We start from the raw sequence: 16,964 nt of genomic DNA, 5'->3' as shown, positions 1-16,964 counted from the left end.
ACTAATTTTTATCGATAATTAAAATTCAGCTAAATGGGGTTATTGGACTCATAACGATAAAACTTCCTTATTCAAAAGTGACCCAAAGCATTGGGTTCAAATCCTATTGATTTATAGAGAAAGTTTATGTTATATGACGTTAGATACTTTATGCATATTTTCACCAGATAATTAATTTGTACATGTTTATTTTGTTGTGCAACTATGAATAAACCTAGTTGTTTCTATTGTTTTTATATAAATATTTTACTGTTTAATGTTTAATTTTTCAACACAATTAAAATTAGAGTTATTTTTCATATCTTTAACTAAATAGAATAAATTTATATACAATGTTTTATCAAATTTTAATAATATGGAAGTTCCAGACAGATTAACTAATATTAACGAAATTAATTATATCTGGTTTATAGCATGTATAGAATCATTTTAACGTCGGTCAACATACTTTAACCGATTTTGCTTTCACTGCAGCTCAATGTGACCAGAGAACAAACAAAAGATGCTGCCGATAGAAAGTATAAAATCGATATTGCCATCGGAGTAAACTGCTGCCAATTGTTGAGGCTTGTCTTTAGATTCATATTTTTTTTTTACTACATTTTTTGCGTTCGCACACGCAATAATTTAATGAAACGCAATTGATATTTGGGTGTGCTGGTGCAAATGGATCAGTTCTCGCACGACTTGACCCTCGCCCTGGAGGAGACATCGCTCATGGACAGGGCGTGCGGCGTCGGTAGGTGGGGCTCGCGTCGAAGAACTCGATCAACGGGTAATTTGCGTAAGTATTTCAACCAAGATATATGTACCCCTCCCTCTGAAATCATGGAAACCACTTCACTTCCACTTCATTTCACCTGCAGCTTGTGCGCCGCAGCCCACAGAGGATTCGTCGAGCAGCCCCACAGACACATTGAACAATGCACACGGGCTCGGACACGGAGCACATTCAAATGCCAATGCGAATGTGGATGGTCTGGACCCTCATATACACGTTGACATGCTGCCAGCGAGCGATTCGGATGACAAAGCAGAGGCAATGCTTCCACTGCGTCTTCCTGTCAAAACACTCAATGCTGCAGCTGCCGTTCGCATGGGCACAGGAGCCCTCGAGTCGGACTCATTGAACGAAACCAATTTTAGTCCAGCGCGGTGAGTGGATGAGCCTGCTGGGATACCTATCCAATTAATTGCGTTTTGTTTTTGTAGCTTTTACAAGCCAAATTCACGGCGGAAACGAAAGATCAAACGTATGTCCATGGAGTTTGAGTTTAGTAAAGACAACAACCTGGCTGTGTCGCCGCATAGCTTCACGGAGTCACCGCTACATCCGGGCATGCTAGGAGGCTGCATCTCCGGCACGGGCACAGTACGTAAGCGTCTGCTGAAGGCGGAGAGTGGAAATCGATCGCATTTGTTTTTTTGCGGCAAACGGAAGCGCTCCAATCGTGATCGCTATCACGAATGCGATCACGACGCAGGCGTTGCACGCGACGGTGGCGGCTGTGCCGTCTCCAGCAATTTACACTCATCGAGCATGCCGCGCTACACGCACATGGAGGAGTACCATAGGATGCGACCCCGTAGCTACTCATCCACATCGAAGCCGCACAGCGACCGCCTACTGCCGCTTAACAAGGGGCTGCTCTCCAAAATCAATCGCATTGCGAAAAATCAAACGCAACAAGCACAAAAGACTGACAACACATCGAACATGGAGGAGGGCCTGGAGCCGGAACAGGCAGAGGCGCAGGTGCTGCTCCAATCTGCACAAACGGCGGCCAAGCAGCAACAACAACAGCAGCTAGATCTGAACGAGAGTTCAGCCAGTTGCGCTGGCCCTGGTGGCTTCGGCATGGAAACACTTGTGCCTGTCAACGACATTGAGACGCTGCTGAATCACTCGGATAAAATGCCGCAGCAGCTTCCTGTGGACAGCGCAATCACAGACTTCAATCACATGCATCGCAAGAAATCGCATTATGGCCACATCCACGGCAGTGGCTCCACGACGAAGTCGCATCGCAGGCGCCGCTTCTGCCAGACGCCGCAATCGATGCAGGTGCAGTCAATGGACTGCAGTGAGCTGTACGATTTTCTTAGCTCCAGTTCGCTGAGCTCCTCGTCGGACAGCGATGATGGCCATCGACTGCACGATACGGATCGCGAGGGCGACGACGAGCTGACCGATTGGCCCGGCAACGAATTTGGCCCCGGCGGCAAATACGATCCCAAGCGCAAGCTGACCAAGAAATCCCTGTTACCCCAAATACGCTCCGATGATACAATTGGCGAGGATGACACGCTAATGTCCGGCACGGAGGCCACAGCAACGATGCCTTTCACAGATAGCTACGGCGGCGGCACCTCGCAGTCGCCTCCGCTTACAGATGCTTTGCAGGATTTGTCACGCTTTCAGCTGGCCGCCAGCTCAGAGCCGATTGAGATCAGCGGCGGGGGCGCCAACCGAAGCGTTGGCTTCATTGACGTCAACATCTGCATGGACACGGAGCGCAGCATGAATGGCATGCCAACCATTGTGAAGCAGATCGAGAGCGAGATGTCCGGTGAGACATCCAATCCATTCCTCTCCTCGTCACCGCCCCTGCAAATGCTGGAGGTGCGCGAGATACGCGCCGGCTGCCGACGCATCAATGGCAACGATCGGCCCGGTTTCAGCATAAAATTAGGCGTTAATGAACGGCTTGCGCGCTTCCTGCAGGATGCGCGCCAGACTCAGATCCGTCTGCCGGACATTGAGCTCTACGAGCAGGATAGCCTGCTCAACCTGGCCACACTCTACTCGCTCAGCATGGTCGTCGAGAACGGCTGCACCGTGCTAACGAAGACCAGGTGAGTCCGTCAATATCCATCTCGAAATCAAGAACAAAAATGAAGTTTAGATTCAATGAAGTTGCTTTCTATACGACAGAAACACTACTCAATCCGTACACATCGATCCGCAGCGCGACCTACAGCACCGGCCGGACTTGTTTGGCGACTACAAGCGACGATGCTATGGCGGAGATGCAGCTGACCCCACGGCACCCACATCCGTGACGCCGTCGGCGGCCAATGCCAACGCCAATGTGAGCGCTGCCATGTCGCCAGCTGTCGAGATGCTGCCGAAGCCGTGAAGTGAGGTGAACTAATCAAACAGCATACAAATAAGAAAATCACAAACAAACGAGGAACAAGATCAGAATTTAATACAATTAGCAGACCAGGCGACGACGGCATCTGCGCGGCAACTGACGGCCAGTGGATGCTCCAATGTGAAGAGAACCGATGACCACTGAGTGGATGCTCCAATCTAAAGTCGAATCCAAGAGCGTTTCGCCTCAGGATTCGGGGCAGGGCGCCTGTGCAACTGTTATTATTTTTAGCGTATATTTTAAGTTTTTAATGCGTTTCGTATAGTGTAGCTTTTACATGAGCTTTGAATGTACATCGGTCTCTGTATATAACTTTCTATATAATATGTACTATACAAATACTATGTGTATATATACGTATAAATATATCAATATATATATATTTATATATAAATGTATGCATAAATACTATAATAATGAACTAGGGAACAGCGCGTGCCACAATCAACCAGCGAGACAAAGCGAGACGGAAGCGGCACAGAAAGAGACACGAACTGAAGCAGAATGACGCACAGCAAGAGAGTGAGTGAGAGAGAGAGACAGAGTGAGTGAGAGAGAGAGAGAGCGATGTTCGTTGTTATGCTCTAGTTCCACTGTACAAAACATGATTAATATTATTATTTGAAACCTGTTCCATAATAATTAATGCAATCTTCAATATAGTCAATATGTGCACATAGTTAAAGTGTATTTCATATCGAAATGCGGAAATGCAACGAGTACAACAACAACAACAACTACAACAAATTTTGTAATATAGAATTAGAAAATATTGAAGATCTTCTTCAGCTCTAATTTAGAAGCATCTCACAAAGTTCGATCATGAATGTGTTAGGTTGAAAATCTAGACTCTGTCTAGAGACTCGGTTCAAGAATCAAAGGTGCTCAACGATTCTTCTATATATATATATATATATATATATATATATATATATATATATATATATATATATATGTTTAAATACACACACATATATATATATATATATTGCTGACTAATATTTGTTGTATTATTTAATATTCCGTTTGCCCCATATTTAATAATCTGTTGAACGCATATGTATATTAAAATATATTTTATTCATTACAAACTGATGCAAATTGTATAATATTGGGATTAGTAGATATGATATGAAGAACATATGATGTGCATGCGAAATATAGTCATAAATTAATAGAAATCAATATATATATACTATATACCGATTTATATTGGGGCTATTTACTTTGATCTATATGGCTGCTATTAATTGGATATATGAATTATTCATAATAATCGATATATAGGCGCCATGATTCAAATATACTCCCACACACACACACACATGGCCACACACACACACACATACTTGGGCACTTTTAGTTTGGGGTCGAATCAGGCGCAGGCGCCTTCAGTGCTCCCCACTGGGTTGCCAATCGCAGTAGCAGCCGCATTGCAAAACTTTGGCAACCCTTAAAAACGCGCACGTGTGTGTGTGTGTACGTGTGTGTGTGGTTTTTGCCCCCTTTTGGCTTTTTGGCTGCGCTGCGGCCGCTCTGCACTTTCTGGGGTCAGATCGACGGCAGAGTCGCGTTGCCTTGTTGTGTCGCTGGTCGCTGGTCGCGTTGGTTGTCTCCGTCTTGGCTTGAGTGTTTGCCGGAAGGGTGCTGCGAGGGAGGACAAATTGCAAAAAGGCGAATGCCCAAGAAGAGGAAGCGCAAACAGCCAAATAACGCAATTGCTGCTTAAAGGATAAAAACTGACCGAAAAAAGGCAGAAGAAAAACAATTGATAAAGCTCGTTAGAAACTAACGGTAATTTGTGTACTCATTGCATATGTGTGAGTGTGTGTGTGCTCTCTCTCTCTCTCTCCCTCTCTGTGTGTGTGTGTGTGTGTGCATGCGTGCATGTGTGTGGCTGCTTGCCTGTGTCTCTGTGTGTGTGCACGTAATCTATGTGTATCTGTAGGAGCTACACGTGAGAAGGCGGCGTTTGACCAAGGCGAGAGAGATTCGTCGTGAGACGCGCGGCGAGTGGCTTATTGATTTTTCTATGCTGCAAACGAAAACACACGCGCACACACACACACACACACAGAGGCATATTCGCTCACTCATTCACACACACAGAGGCAGGCATAGATGACCTGTGCCAGTGTGTGCGTGTGAGCTAATCTCTTATCAGAGTATAGAAATTTGTGTGAACTTGTTTTCGTTTCAATTATAATTTGCTTCTTCCATTTGTTGTTGTCAATCGGCAGCGTGCGCTGCAATGGAGGAGCGCGCGTTGAGGCGTCTGTAGGGGCGGGGCGCCAGTGCCAAAGCCAGTGCCAGTGCCGTTAGTCGAGAGTCAAGAGTCGAGAGCCAGAGCCAGTTGCATGCGCCGGGAGCATGTGCAGCAGCAGCTGCAGCTGCAACGTTTCAGTGCTTGCCTAGCCCAGAGCCGTCCTGCCCGACGGACGCAGCCGGATGATGAGCGCATGCGAGATGGCCAAGGATACGAAGGAGTCTGTAGCAGCAGCAGCCAAGGCAGCAACGACTGCCCCAGTGCTGCCTGTGCCCAACAAGGAAGAGCCAGCGGAGGAGCCTGATCCGCCCAAGGCCAATGGCCACGAGAACGAGCACGAGCAGGAGCCGGAGCTGGAGCGGAAGCTGGAGCAGAATCAGAATCAGAACCAGAAGCAGAAGCAGAAGCTGTCAAAGTCGGGCACCCAGAAAAATGGCCCCGAACAGGATGCAGGTGAATCGAAGCTGCATGCCGACGCAGATGTGGACGCGTTGGCAACACCTGCCTCCATGGATGCGCTGGCCAGCTGCAAGGATGTGCTCCTCGCCCAGAAGCTCTTTGCCAGCGGCGGCAGCGGTCCCAAGGAGCTGCTCAAGCTGAAGGAGCCAATGCGCGTCGGCTTCTACGACATTGAGCGCACCATTGGCAAGGGCAACTTTGCGGTGGTGAAGCTGGCGCGGCATCGCATCACCAAGAACGAGGTGGCCATCAAGATCATTGACAAGTCGCAGCTGGATCACACCAACCTGCAGAAGGTCTATCGCGAGGTGGAAATCATGAAGAAGCTCAAGCATCCGCATATCATCAAATTGTATCAGGTGAGTGCGCCGATCTCTCGGGCTCAGCTGCAGCCACAGGCTAATCCTCTGGAGCATTGCAGGTGATGGAAACCAAAAACATGATTTACATTGTCTCCGAGTACGCCAGCCAGGGCGAGATCTTTGGTAAGCCACCCAGTCAGCCAGCCAATCCAGATGTCTCAGGCCACTGCAACTCTTGCTCTTCCTTGCAGATTATATAGCCAAGTACGGACGCATGTCGGAGTCGGCGGCCCGCTTCAAGTTCTGGCAAATCATCTCCGCCGTGGAGTACTGCCATAAGAAGGGCATCGTCCATCGGGATCTCAAGGCCGAGAATCTGCTGCTCGACTGCAGCATGAACATTAAAATCGCTGACTTTGGCTTCTCCAATCACTTCAAGCCCGGCGAGTTGCTCGCCACCTGGTGCGGCTCACCGCCCTATGCCGCGCCAGAGGTATTCGAGGGCAAGCAATATACTGGACCCGAAATTGATATTTGGGTAAGCATGCCAGCCGATGACGTTCCAGACGCCTTGGCTAATATACATCCTCCATCTGCTCTGGTTGCAGTCCCTGGGCGTAGTGCTCTATGTCCTGGTGTGCGGCGCCCTGCCCTTCGATGGGTCCACGCTGCAGAGCCTGCGGGATCGGGTGCTGTCGGGCCGCTTTCGCATACCCTTCTTCATGAGCTCGGAGTGCGAGCATCTAATACGCCGCATGCTGGTGCTGGAGCCGACGCGTCGCTACACCATTGAGCAGATCAAGCGACATCGCTGGATGTGTCCCGAGCTGCTGGAGCACGCGCTGATTGCCAAATACAATCTGAGCATGGAGCGGCAGGCGGTGCTGGAGCCGAGCGAGGATATATTGAGGATCATGTCCGAGTATGTGGGCATCGCACCGGACAAGACGCGGGCCAGCCTCAAGAAGAACACCTACGACCATGTGGCGGCCATCTATCTGCTGCTGCAGGATCGCGTCTCCCACAAGAAGGAGCAGGCGAAGCCCAGCGACGCGAGCAGCCGTCTGCTCTACAAGAGCAAGCAGTCCCTGATGCTCGATCAGTTGTCCACGCCCCAGCAGCAACAGCAGCAGCAACAGTTGCTGCAACTGCACCAGCAACAGCAGCAGCAGCAGCATCAGCAGCAGCAGCAGCAAAGAAAGACAATATCCACCGTGATCCTGGCCAAGGATCCGACACACAAAAGACTTAGCCGCCATCAGACTGTCATGATGAGCGAGCGAACCACTGCCGATCCCTACTATGCGGTCAAGCAGCAGGCCCACATCCTTGCCCACGTCCATGGCCACGCCCAGGCCCACGCTCACGCTCACACTCACGCCCGTTACCTGAACGGGGATGAGGGTGTGGGCGTGGGCGTGGGCGCGGGCATGGTCATGCCCACTAGATATACCCCGTTGCCGGCGCCGGGCAGCGCTCGCATCAGCCATCAGAGCCTCAGCTCGGCCAGGAGCATGGCCGGCAGCCAGCGCCCGGTTGGCATCTCGCTGAGCATCGACAATACCAGCAGTGGGCATCCGCTGCCCTCGCTGGCCAACCTCCGGTGTCGCGAGCTGCTGCTCAATGCCAGCCAGCAGCTGGAGCAGGGCCATCCGCTTGGCCACCTGCCATCGCCGGCAGCGGCAGCGGCGCTAGCGACGGCGACGGCGACGGCCACCGCGCCGGTGCCCAAGCAACTCCACCAGACCATTAGCGAGTACATCATCAAGCAGAGCACCGAAGACTGTCGTCTGCTCCTGCAGCAGGTGCGTCCAGCAGCCAAACGCTAGCCAAGCTGAATGCATCAAGGGATCCACTAACATCTCTAATCTCTTGCAGTCCACGGCCATTGCCGAAGCGAAGAAGGAGGACGAGGAGCAGCTGCTGTCGCTGCCAGCATCTGCCATGGAGCATTCGAGCGCTGCCACGCCCACTGCCGAACATAGCAAGACAATAAAAGTGATGTCCAGTTCGAATAGCTTCGATTCCACCGCCAATCTCAATCAAAGCTTTCGCTACAAAATGTCCGCGGAGGCGAACCGACTATTCCAGACCCTCCAGGAGAGTCCACTGCCAATTGAGGTGCGTCCGCCTGTCCGGCTGTCCACTCGAAATCCTCCATTGTAACAATCTCTTGCTCTCTCTCCTCCAACAGAAACCCAAGCGTAAGGCTGCAACGGCAAATGGCAATGGGAATGGGACTGGGAGTGGGACTGGGACTGGGAATAGCAACGGCAGCGAGTCTGGCCGAGCTGCGGAGGAGGGCGAGGGAGTCGAGCCGAAGCCCATTGGAGACGGGTGAGTGAGAATTAGCGGCCAACGATTCGCGAGTGCGCCGGAGTCGAGTCTAATCGGGCGTCGTTGTCGTTGTCGTTGTAGCCGGGAGAAAAAGACTTTTGAGAAGAAGGTGCTGGCACAGGGCAGCTCCAGCACGGACGAGGGCTGCGACACGGATCAGGGCAACGAGGTGGTCGCCGCCAAGGAGGGCTCCCAGTCCTCGACGGATCTGACCAGCGTCCAGGCGAACACGCGCACGCGCTCCTATGCCAGCAGCAGCAGCTCCAGCGGCGTCCTAGCCGGCAGCTACTCGAAGAGCCTCAGCCAGAATCTGAGCCGCGGCTCCTCCAAGAGCAACTGCAGCGCCTACGAGAGTCTGGACTTTGTGCTGCCCTCCGTGCCGGACATTGCCGGCAGTCTGCCCTCCTGCATGAGCAACTCAATGCTGGCCGCTGCCGCCGCCGCTGCGGCCGCCGTCTCCAGCGAGCACTCGTCGGAGCGTTCGCTGTACAGCAGCCACAACTCGTGCATCCATATGCCCAGCGCGGTCAATTTGCTGGTGACGGCGACGCCGACGCCGACGGCAACGCCGACGTCGACACCGACGGCGACGCCACCGCCACCGCCGCAGCCGGCGCCGCCGCCCTTTGCGGACAAGCGTTCGCCCATCCATTTCCGTGAGGGCCGCCGCGCCAGCGACGGCCTGGTGGCCCAGGGCCTCCTCAGCTCCAGCTCCCTGCTGGGCGCGAGTCGTGTCTATGGCAGCTATCGCTACGAGCAGGCCAAGCGCCACGGCTGGCTGGAGATACAGCAGCTGCAGCAGGAGGCGGCTGTCTATGCGCCCAGCCACGCCCATCTGCATGGCCATGCCCTTGGCCAAGGCCATGGCCATGGTCATGGTCATGGTCATGGCCATCTGGGCCTTGAGGAGCTGAGCCTGGCCAATTGTCAATTGCCACACGGTCAATTCTATGCGATGCCCATCAAGCCGCACCACACGCTGCACCACCTGCAGCCGCAGCACCACCAGCAGCTGGCCTATGCGCCACTGCCGCCGCCGCCGTCGCTGCTCTTGGACGCCAGCAGCGAGCTGTTTGCGGGCCATGGCCATGGCTGCTATCAGCCGCCGCCGCCACCGCCGCCGAGCGTCTACCCACATCCGCATGCGCACCACCAGCAGCAGCTGGCCATGTCGCCGATGCAGAAGCCGCCGCTGCAACAGCAGCTCCTGCAGCACCGCCTGCTCCAGCAGAAGCGCCAGCTCTTCCAGAAGCAATACGCCCTGGAGGCGCAGCTGGCCGGACGCCATCAGCACCAGCACCAGCACCAGCATCATCATCAGCATCACCATCACAACCATGGCCATGTCCACTACAACCACAGCCTGGTGCATGGGACACCGCCGCCGCCGCCGCCGCCAGCGCCCGCTGGCCCGCCCGAGCACCACCTGGCCGAGGAGCTGTACGAGCTGGCCATGCTGGATCGGCCGCGCAGCGGACCGCCACGACTGCAACACTCGCTGACCATGCCGGGCGCGCACGCCTTTAGCCAAATGAATCTGAAGACCTCCTACATCAGCCAGCCGGAGGCCCTGCCCGCCGCCGGGCCTGTGGCGTCCAGCTCGGCGCCACCGCCGTCCACAACACCGCCGGCAACACCGCCCCAGGCGCTGCTCAACAGCCACGTGGTCCATGGCCACGAGTCCGACTACCATGTGCGGGCGCAGTCGAGCGCATCGGCGCCTCCGGTGCTCAGCCTCTTCACGCCCAGCTGGCAGACACTGGTGAAGCCGCTCAGCGAGAGTCCCATACTGGAGATCTCCGAGCATCTGGAGTCCGTGTGAGGAAGAAGAAGAGCCAACAAAAAATAAACAAAAACCTTTCAATACGCTCGCTATAGCAATCGCAATTACAACAACAACAAATCTAAAATCTAAATATAATAATAATTTTATTCATATACATACAAACAATACTACGATATATATATATATATAGAGTATATATATAATATACGATACTATTATACGATAAATGTTATATACACCCACACATTTATAGGCTTATACATATATTACATTACCGTTAGACAGCAAGTGAGAGAGAAAGAGAGAGAGAGAGTGGAGAAGGGGAGACAGAGAGAGAGAGAGAGAGAGAGAGAGAGTGAGAGTCAGAGGAGGTATCAGACTCGATCCGTGAGTTCCATTTGGCAGTTGAAATTTCGAAACGATTTATCGTTAGCGTTATAGAGCGGCGATAAGTATTACCAGAATATTGGATCATTTAGTTGTGTTACTAGCATTAAGTAGTCCATGTTTCATACACACACACATCAACACACTCACACACACACACACACTCTGGCATATACAATATGTATATTGATAATAATTATGTATTAAGCTACACCACATATTCTGGTATTATCTGGAACTCTATTCGAAATTCTCAAGATAAGGAAAGAAAAACAACGTAAAACTACATATATCAATTATTCGAAGCATTTATTGATGACATAGGATATACATAATAGAAATATATATATATATATATATATTTGCCAAGATATATATATATAGATATATATCATATATACATATATGTATATGTCTATAGTTACGTATATCTATATATATATGAATTGGTACAATAATTAGCGGCAAGCAAATAAATAAAACATCGATTGTTCTTAAACATGGAATTCAAAAATGTCAACCAGATATTAAAAAGTCATTTGGTATAAAATACAATACACTTTTTATCGATTACACGCGCCGACTTGATCGATTCTTGTTTTGATGGCAGGAGTCGGGAATGGGAGAGGGGGAACGGGAACTGGAACCGGAAATGCAATATAGTACATATATAATCAAGTTCAAATCATGCAAACATAATCTGATAATAATAATCGATCGAGTTTAGTGATATATGATCCATCTGTATATCATTCAATTTCAGATATAATACTACATACATATACATATATATAATGGATATTTCGGACAGATAAAGATATGGCTTTACATTCATTGCATTAGATAATCGCGTTTTCTTATTATTTGTTGTTATAAATGTTGGTGGATAAATGGTCACTATGGAGGCATACCATATAGAGGTACCCGGATCTTACATTATTTCCGGTCATATAGTAGAGCTATTGATATATATCTTTAGCTTTACCGGAAAACCTTTTCTATCTGGCGATTGGCGCTAGGCTGCATCGATGGGCATCGATTGGATTGGGACGGAACTCGGCTGCGGCTCCACTTCAGATCCATACGGATCACGTTTTGAGCGCCCGATTCGACTCGATGTGCTTCTTGAGGGCCCGCTGCTGTTGCTGCTGCTGCTCGGACTGATGGCAGCGCAGCAGGTTCCAGTAGGCGCGTCTATACTCGGAGCTCATCAGCACGTAGATCAGCGGATTGATGCAGGTGGTCAGATAGATCAGCAGATAGCCCATAATGTTGAAGATGTGCACATCGTTGATACTCTTGCTGATCTTGGACAGCGTTATGGGCAGATAGCAGATGAGGAACCACACGAATATCACCAATATCATCTTCAGCAATCGACGATCCTTCACACTCATCCTACCCGCATAGATGGACGAGGCATTCGAAGTATTCCCCATCGACACATAATGCGATTTGCGTGGGCTGAAACGCGTAAACGAGGTGCGCAGTGAGGTGGTGATGGGATTCTTTCTATCGATTCAGATGGCCACCGAGGATGAGGAATGAGAAGAGAGGAAAAAGAAATATTTAGTAATTAATATATATGTTTATTTATATGATCTACTTTTGTTTTGCTTATAGAGCTCTGATTTCAATACAATTTAATGTATGACATCTATAAAATGTGTTTAGTCTTATTTTCTATAACAGCCTTTCTTTAGAATCTCTAATTACACTCATTTAAAATTCTCTATATAGCTTAATATAGATAAATTAGGTATATTTAATCTATCATACATTAAATATTATTTTCATTGGAGCTAGAGCAGTCATATAAGTTATCTAATACTTTGGTAAAATCTAGGCAGACATCCTGTCGTAAAACTTGCCTAAATCAGGCATAACCCAGCTAAGAGTATCCACAGTTAGATTTATAAATGATATGATCCGCCCATATGGGGGCATGGCAAACTTTTGTATGCTCGTTTTAAAAACGTTTAGATCACAAGTACTACTAGTTTTTGAACATTGCTTTTAGATCGTGATCGAAGTGATATCTAATGGGATTCCTTTTCCTTTGTTTTAGATCCTTAAAAGGTATAACCTGGTTGTAAGTAAATGTTAAGTTTTTGTTTGGCATAAACTTGATATTAACTAATAGATATGCCTGTTTTCCTACAGCGAATTCGCAAGACTCTCAAATGGAATTTACAACCAGATTGTAAATGTTCAACTTGATATTCTGTATAAATATATGCTATATTCATTGTACAACAATGAACAAAATCAATCTGAGTACATGGATATAGTGATGTACATCATTCTCGTCCCTTTTGAAATTGGAGTTTACAAGCCAGTTGTAAATTCAAAGTAGATGTTATGCATTTGTCATTAGCTACTCACGAATTGCGGCTTTGCTCCAGCTGTGTCAGCGATCTATGGATGCTCGTATCGCCAGTTGGTGTGGCCGCAGCTGGAGTTGATCCTGGCGTGGCGGGCTTGTTGTTGGCTAGGTTGTTCTCCTGCAGCACCACGTTGGCATCGATGGGCGTCTCCTGCTTGACGCTGTACGAGATGGGGAAACTCTCCGAGGAGGCATTGTCATCGATATAGGCCAGGTACTCGCTGACCACAAATGGATGCACTTGGCCAGGGTCGTCGTCCGCGCTGGGTTTGCGCTCTTTGTCCAGTTCTTTGCCCTTGTTCTTGTCCTTGTCCTTCTCCTTGTCCTTAGGCTTGTCCTTGGCATTGTCCCTGGCCTTGTCGACGGTGGGTGTTTGAATGGGCGGCGTATTGGCCATCTCGGAGGTCTTGGCGCCCGCCCGCCGCGCCGCCCGACGAACGAGCACAAAGATGCGCGCATAGCAGATGACAATGCAGACGCAGGGCAGCATGAAGGCGGCTATGAAGAGGAACTCCTTGGGCGAGCGATCGTACTTGTCGTGCAGTATCGAGCAGGAGCCGATGCTCGTGTCCAGCCCGAAGCGGCCCCAGACGCCGCGCCACGTCGGTATCATGATCGAGAACGTCACCAGCCAGGTGCCCGCCACCATCAGCGCCAGGTAGCGTCGCTGATAGATGCTGAGGATGAAATTCAAATTAGCATGGATTGGATGTGGGTGTGATCTAGTCGAATGGAATAGGCTTACCGGGGATACTGCCGCGGATGGGCGATGATAATATACCGATTGATCGTGATCAGCGAGACGGAGAGCAGCGAGACGGCCAGCAGGCCATAGCGCAGCATCGGGAACAGGCGGCAGAGCAGGTCGCTGTGGGTCCATGCGCGCTCCTTGAACGTGGATGCGGCCAGCGGCAGATTGAAGCAGCCAAAGAGCAGATCCGAGCACGATAAATTGATGATGAAGATCGCCGTCGAGTTGCGTGTCTGTCTGCCCCGCGACAGGGCCACAATGGTCAGCAGATTGCCCGGCACGCCCACAATGATGAACACAATGCAGGCGATCCAGGCGAAGGTCAGCAGCTCATCCGAGTAGCCCTGGAACAGCTCGTTATCCAGCACGCTCGATCGATTGCCTGGCAACGCCTTACGACTCAGTTCCAGTCCCGATCTCGATACCGATACCGAACCCGATCCCGATCCCAATGCCAAGCCCCATCCCATTGGCTGACTGCTGCCGAGCAGCTCGGACTGACCATTCCAATGCTGGTGAATCATGTGAAGCTATGTAGACTGGAGCCAACTTAACTGTGGGTCCCACCGGGTTTAGCGGGGTATATTATATACATATATGACTCTATATACATATATGTATATATCTATACATATGCTTAAGTGTTCGGTGTCTGTGTCTGTGTCTCTGTCTGTGTCTGCGTCGGGTGTTTGTCTACGGTGTTTGCAGCCAAGGAATGCGGCGTTTAAAACTATGACGCGATCGTTCCTGCGCCGATTTTTGTACTAAACTAAATTCTATACATCGACACTAGCCCAAATAGCAAAGCATCCAGCAAAGAAATTAACAAAACACAGCAACAACAATAACAACAACAACAACAACAACAACAACGACAGCAGCAACAATGAATTGTATTCCATGAGAGCTGCATGGGGCATACACGATCATTAAATACCGTGCGTGCATGCTTGGCTCCTATGCATATCGAAATAAGCTTTTGTTTGGGTCAGATTATATGTTGAGTAGTAGCCCTGAAGTGTTGATGCAGTGGAGCTCCTCTGAGCTAGAGATTCCATAGAGTTAATTATCGAACTCTAGCTTTTTTAATTCTCTGAGCCAACACCATTAAATCTTTTTATGATGATATTTCCTACAATGAATATCAAGATTATTTATATAATAATCTATTATAATATTATTAATGTATAAATCCTCAAACCTATTTCACATTTTACACTATCGACTTTCACTTCTCTTTCTTTTAGCCCTATTCAATAACATAAGAAAATTTTTTCCCCTTTAATTCTTAGCGAGTTCCTTGGTTAATCCATTTGTATTTCCGTTTTCCAGTACTCATCAAACTGGATTGCATTTCTATGGGAATATTCTTGATTCGAAAGTTGTAATACTGTATATATCATCATATATTTATATATTTTCTGCTCTAGACCCAGAAACCCTACTGCACTTAACCCTCAAGCCTAACACCTCTTACCTCATATAGTAGACGATTTCTTACAATTATCACAGCCATTTATATATATAGTTCCAATAATGAATCTACAGGGTATTTTTGAGTACAAACCAATACCGAAAACTTGCTAGCAGGAAAACAACAACCAAATTTTATTGTATACAACAATTGACTTCATCATCGGGTAATTTGAAATGAGCGGAGCGAGCGCTTTGTTTACATTGTTCTTATATTTTGGCCTTTTCTACAAAAACTTTTTGTTGCATTGTTTCTTTTTCGATATTTTCAACTAGAGCATACACAAACCAGGGCTGCAACACCTTCGTCTATCATTTCAAAATCATAGACCCCATACACAAAAACAAAACCGAATTTGTAACTCTTGAGGTTTCTTCTCTCATCACATTTCCAAATAGAACTTTTTCGTTTCCCGTTTCTTTCGAGTTCGGGGGAATGGATAAGCGCATCGACTAGCTGTTGCCACCTACGATCGAGCATAAATTTGGTCGGTATTTATACACATTTAGTTTATAGGGTATTCCAGTGGAGAAGCATTGAATGCTGACTGGAATGAAAGAAATTGGATAGAGAATATGAAAGATCGAGCATATCTTAAAGGAAATGAAATATGAGATTATGTAATCAAATATAGCTATATATATAGAGTCTAGATTGGTTATAAATAATGCACGATTAGTATTTCTTAAAGTAGACTAAAATTGACTTCATAGCTCAAGTGAGTATTGTGCAGCCAATTTATGGTAAGAGAGTCTATTACGTAACGTCTAGTTGAGTATACAGGGTCTCTCAGAAGAAGCTTTCATTGATGTGGAGCAGATATTCCTCCTCATTAACGAAAGCTTCTTCCCAGAGATAATACATTGGATCGAGCTGAATGCATATTTATCAGTCATATAGCGACGCCAATAACAACTCTATACAATCTATCTATAACTTCATTATAGAGTTTTCAGGTATAGTTTTGACTATAATTTGGTTTATGTTTAACTCTACTCTAAAAACTCTCAAATAATAATTTTAACATTTTTCTTATACACTTAGAATAGGAATAGATGAGATAGAACTAGAATTAATTTACAGGGTATGTGCTCTATGTCAATATAGAATATAGAGCAATGTATTAGCAAGACTTACAAACTGTATAGACTAACTCTACATACTATAGCTACTACTATATATAGATATATACATACATATATGTATGTTTATCTGTGGATATACAGCATGGAGTACAGGGCTGATGCCCTGCTATACTTATGTATATAAATATATACATATACATATACATATACATATACATATACATATACATATACATATACATATACATATACATATACATACATATACATATACATATACATATACATATACATATACATATACATATACATATACATATACATATACATATACATATACATATACATATACATATACATATACATATACAATACATATCTAAATCCAACGATTGACTAGGCCAATTTTCTAGCTAACTGCACCCCAAGCATGACCCCCAGCCACTGCTCCTCGGCTAATTCCCTTGAGCACCCACTCGATTCGATTTTGGGAAACTGCGTACACACACATACATGCACAGATATATGTATATCCATATATACACATACACATGTGTGCATATGTATATGTAT

The 16,964-nt window shown here is 47.7% G+C and overlaps 3 protein-coding genes across 6 annotated transcripts; 2 read left to right on the top strand and 1 right to left on the bottom strand.

The window, feature by feature from the left end:
- The first annotated feature begins 277 nt into the window (after window positions 1-277).
- LOC108618268 (uncharacterized) lies at window positions 278-3,556 on the top strand. 3 transcript variants are annotated; one of them, XM_018014229.2, is made up of 5 exons: window positions 278-416; window positions 475-784; window positions 867-1,155; window positions 1,213-2,856; window positions 2,918-3,556. In XM_018014229.2, exons 2-5 carry the CDS (start codon window positions 667-669, stop codon window positions 3,138-3,140), a joined length of 2,274 nt encoding a protein of 757 aa, XP_017869718.1. In that variant the 5' UTR covers window positions 278-416; window positions 475-666; the 3' UTR covers window positions 3,141-3,556. The 3 variants fall into 3 exon arrangements, with proteins under 3 accessions (XP_017869718.1, XP_017869721.1, XP_017869720.1); XM_018014232.2 differs by having other exon boundaries at window positions 283-416; window positions 2,970-3,556; XM_018014231.2 differs by having other exon boundaries at window positions 286-416; window positions 2,936-3,556.
- A 1,097-nt stretch (window positions 3,557-4,653) lies between these two features.
- Window positions 4,654-10,554, top strand: Sik2 (Salt-inducible kinase 2). Of its 2 annotated transcripts, none has more exons than XM_018014205.2 (8): window positions 4,654-4,952; window positions 5,399-6,242; window positions 6,305-6,368; window positions 6,437-6,723; window positions 6,794-7,990; window positions 8,064-8,306; window positions 8,380-8,522; window positions 8,604-10,554. In XM_018014205.2, exons 2-8 carry the CDS (start codon window positions 5,607-5,609, stop codon window positions 10,342-10,344), a joined length of 4,311 nt encoding a protein of 1,436 aa, XP_017869694.1. In that variant the 5' UTR covers window positions 4,654-4,952; window positions 5,399-5,606; the 3' UTR covers window positions 10,345-10,554. The 2 variants fall into 2 exon arrangements, with proteins under 2 accessions (XP_017869694.1, XP_089329510.1); XM_089473384.1 differs by having other exon boundaries at window positions 4,654-4,978.
- A 425-nt stretch (window positions 10,555-10,979) lies between these two features.
- LOC108618273 (G protein-coupled receptor moody) lies at window positions 10,980-16,561 on the bottom strand. The gene is made up of 3 exons (XM_018014240.2): window positions 13,827-16,561; window positions 13,081-13,758; window positions 10,980-12,207 (listed from the first exon to the last, which is right to left on the bottom strand). The coding sequence occupies exons 1-3, from the start codon at window positions 14,354-14,356 to the stop codon at window positions 11,784-11,786; spliced, it is 1,632 nt and encodes a 543-aa protein (XP_017869729.1). The 5' UTR covers window positions 14,357-16,561; the 3' UTR covers window positions 10,980-11,783.
- Between the last annotated feature and the right edge of the window lie 403 nt (window positions 16,562-16,964).

This window comes from Drosophila arizonae, chromosome X (assembly GCF_054131065.1).
Source record: "Drosophila arizonae isolate 15081-1271.41 chromosome X, UAZ_ARI_1.0, whole genome shotgun sequence".
Lineage (NCBI taxonomy): Eukaryota > Metazoa > Arthropoda > Insecta > Diptera > Drosophilidae > Drosophila > Drosophila arizonae.
The sequence above is the reverse complement of the archived record's forward strand: the minus strand, read 5'-3'. Positions and strand labels throughout refer to the sequence as shown.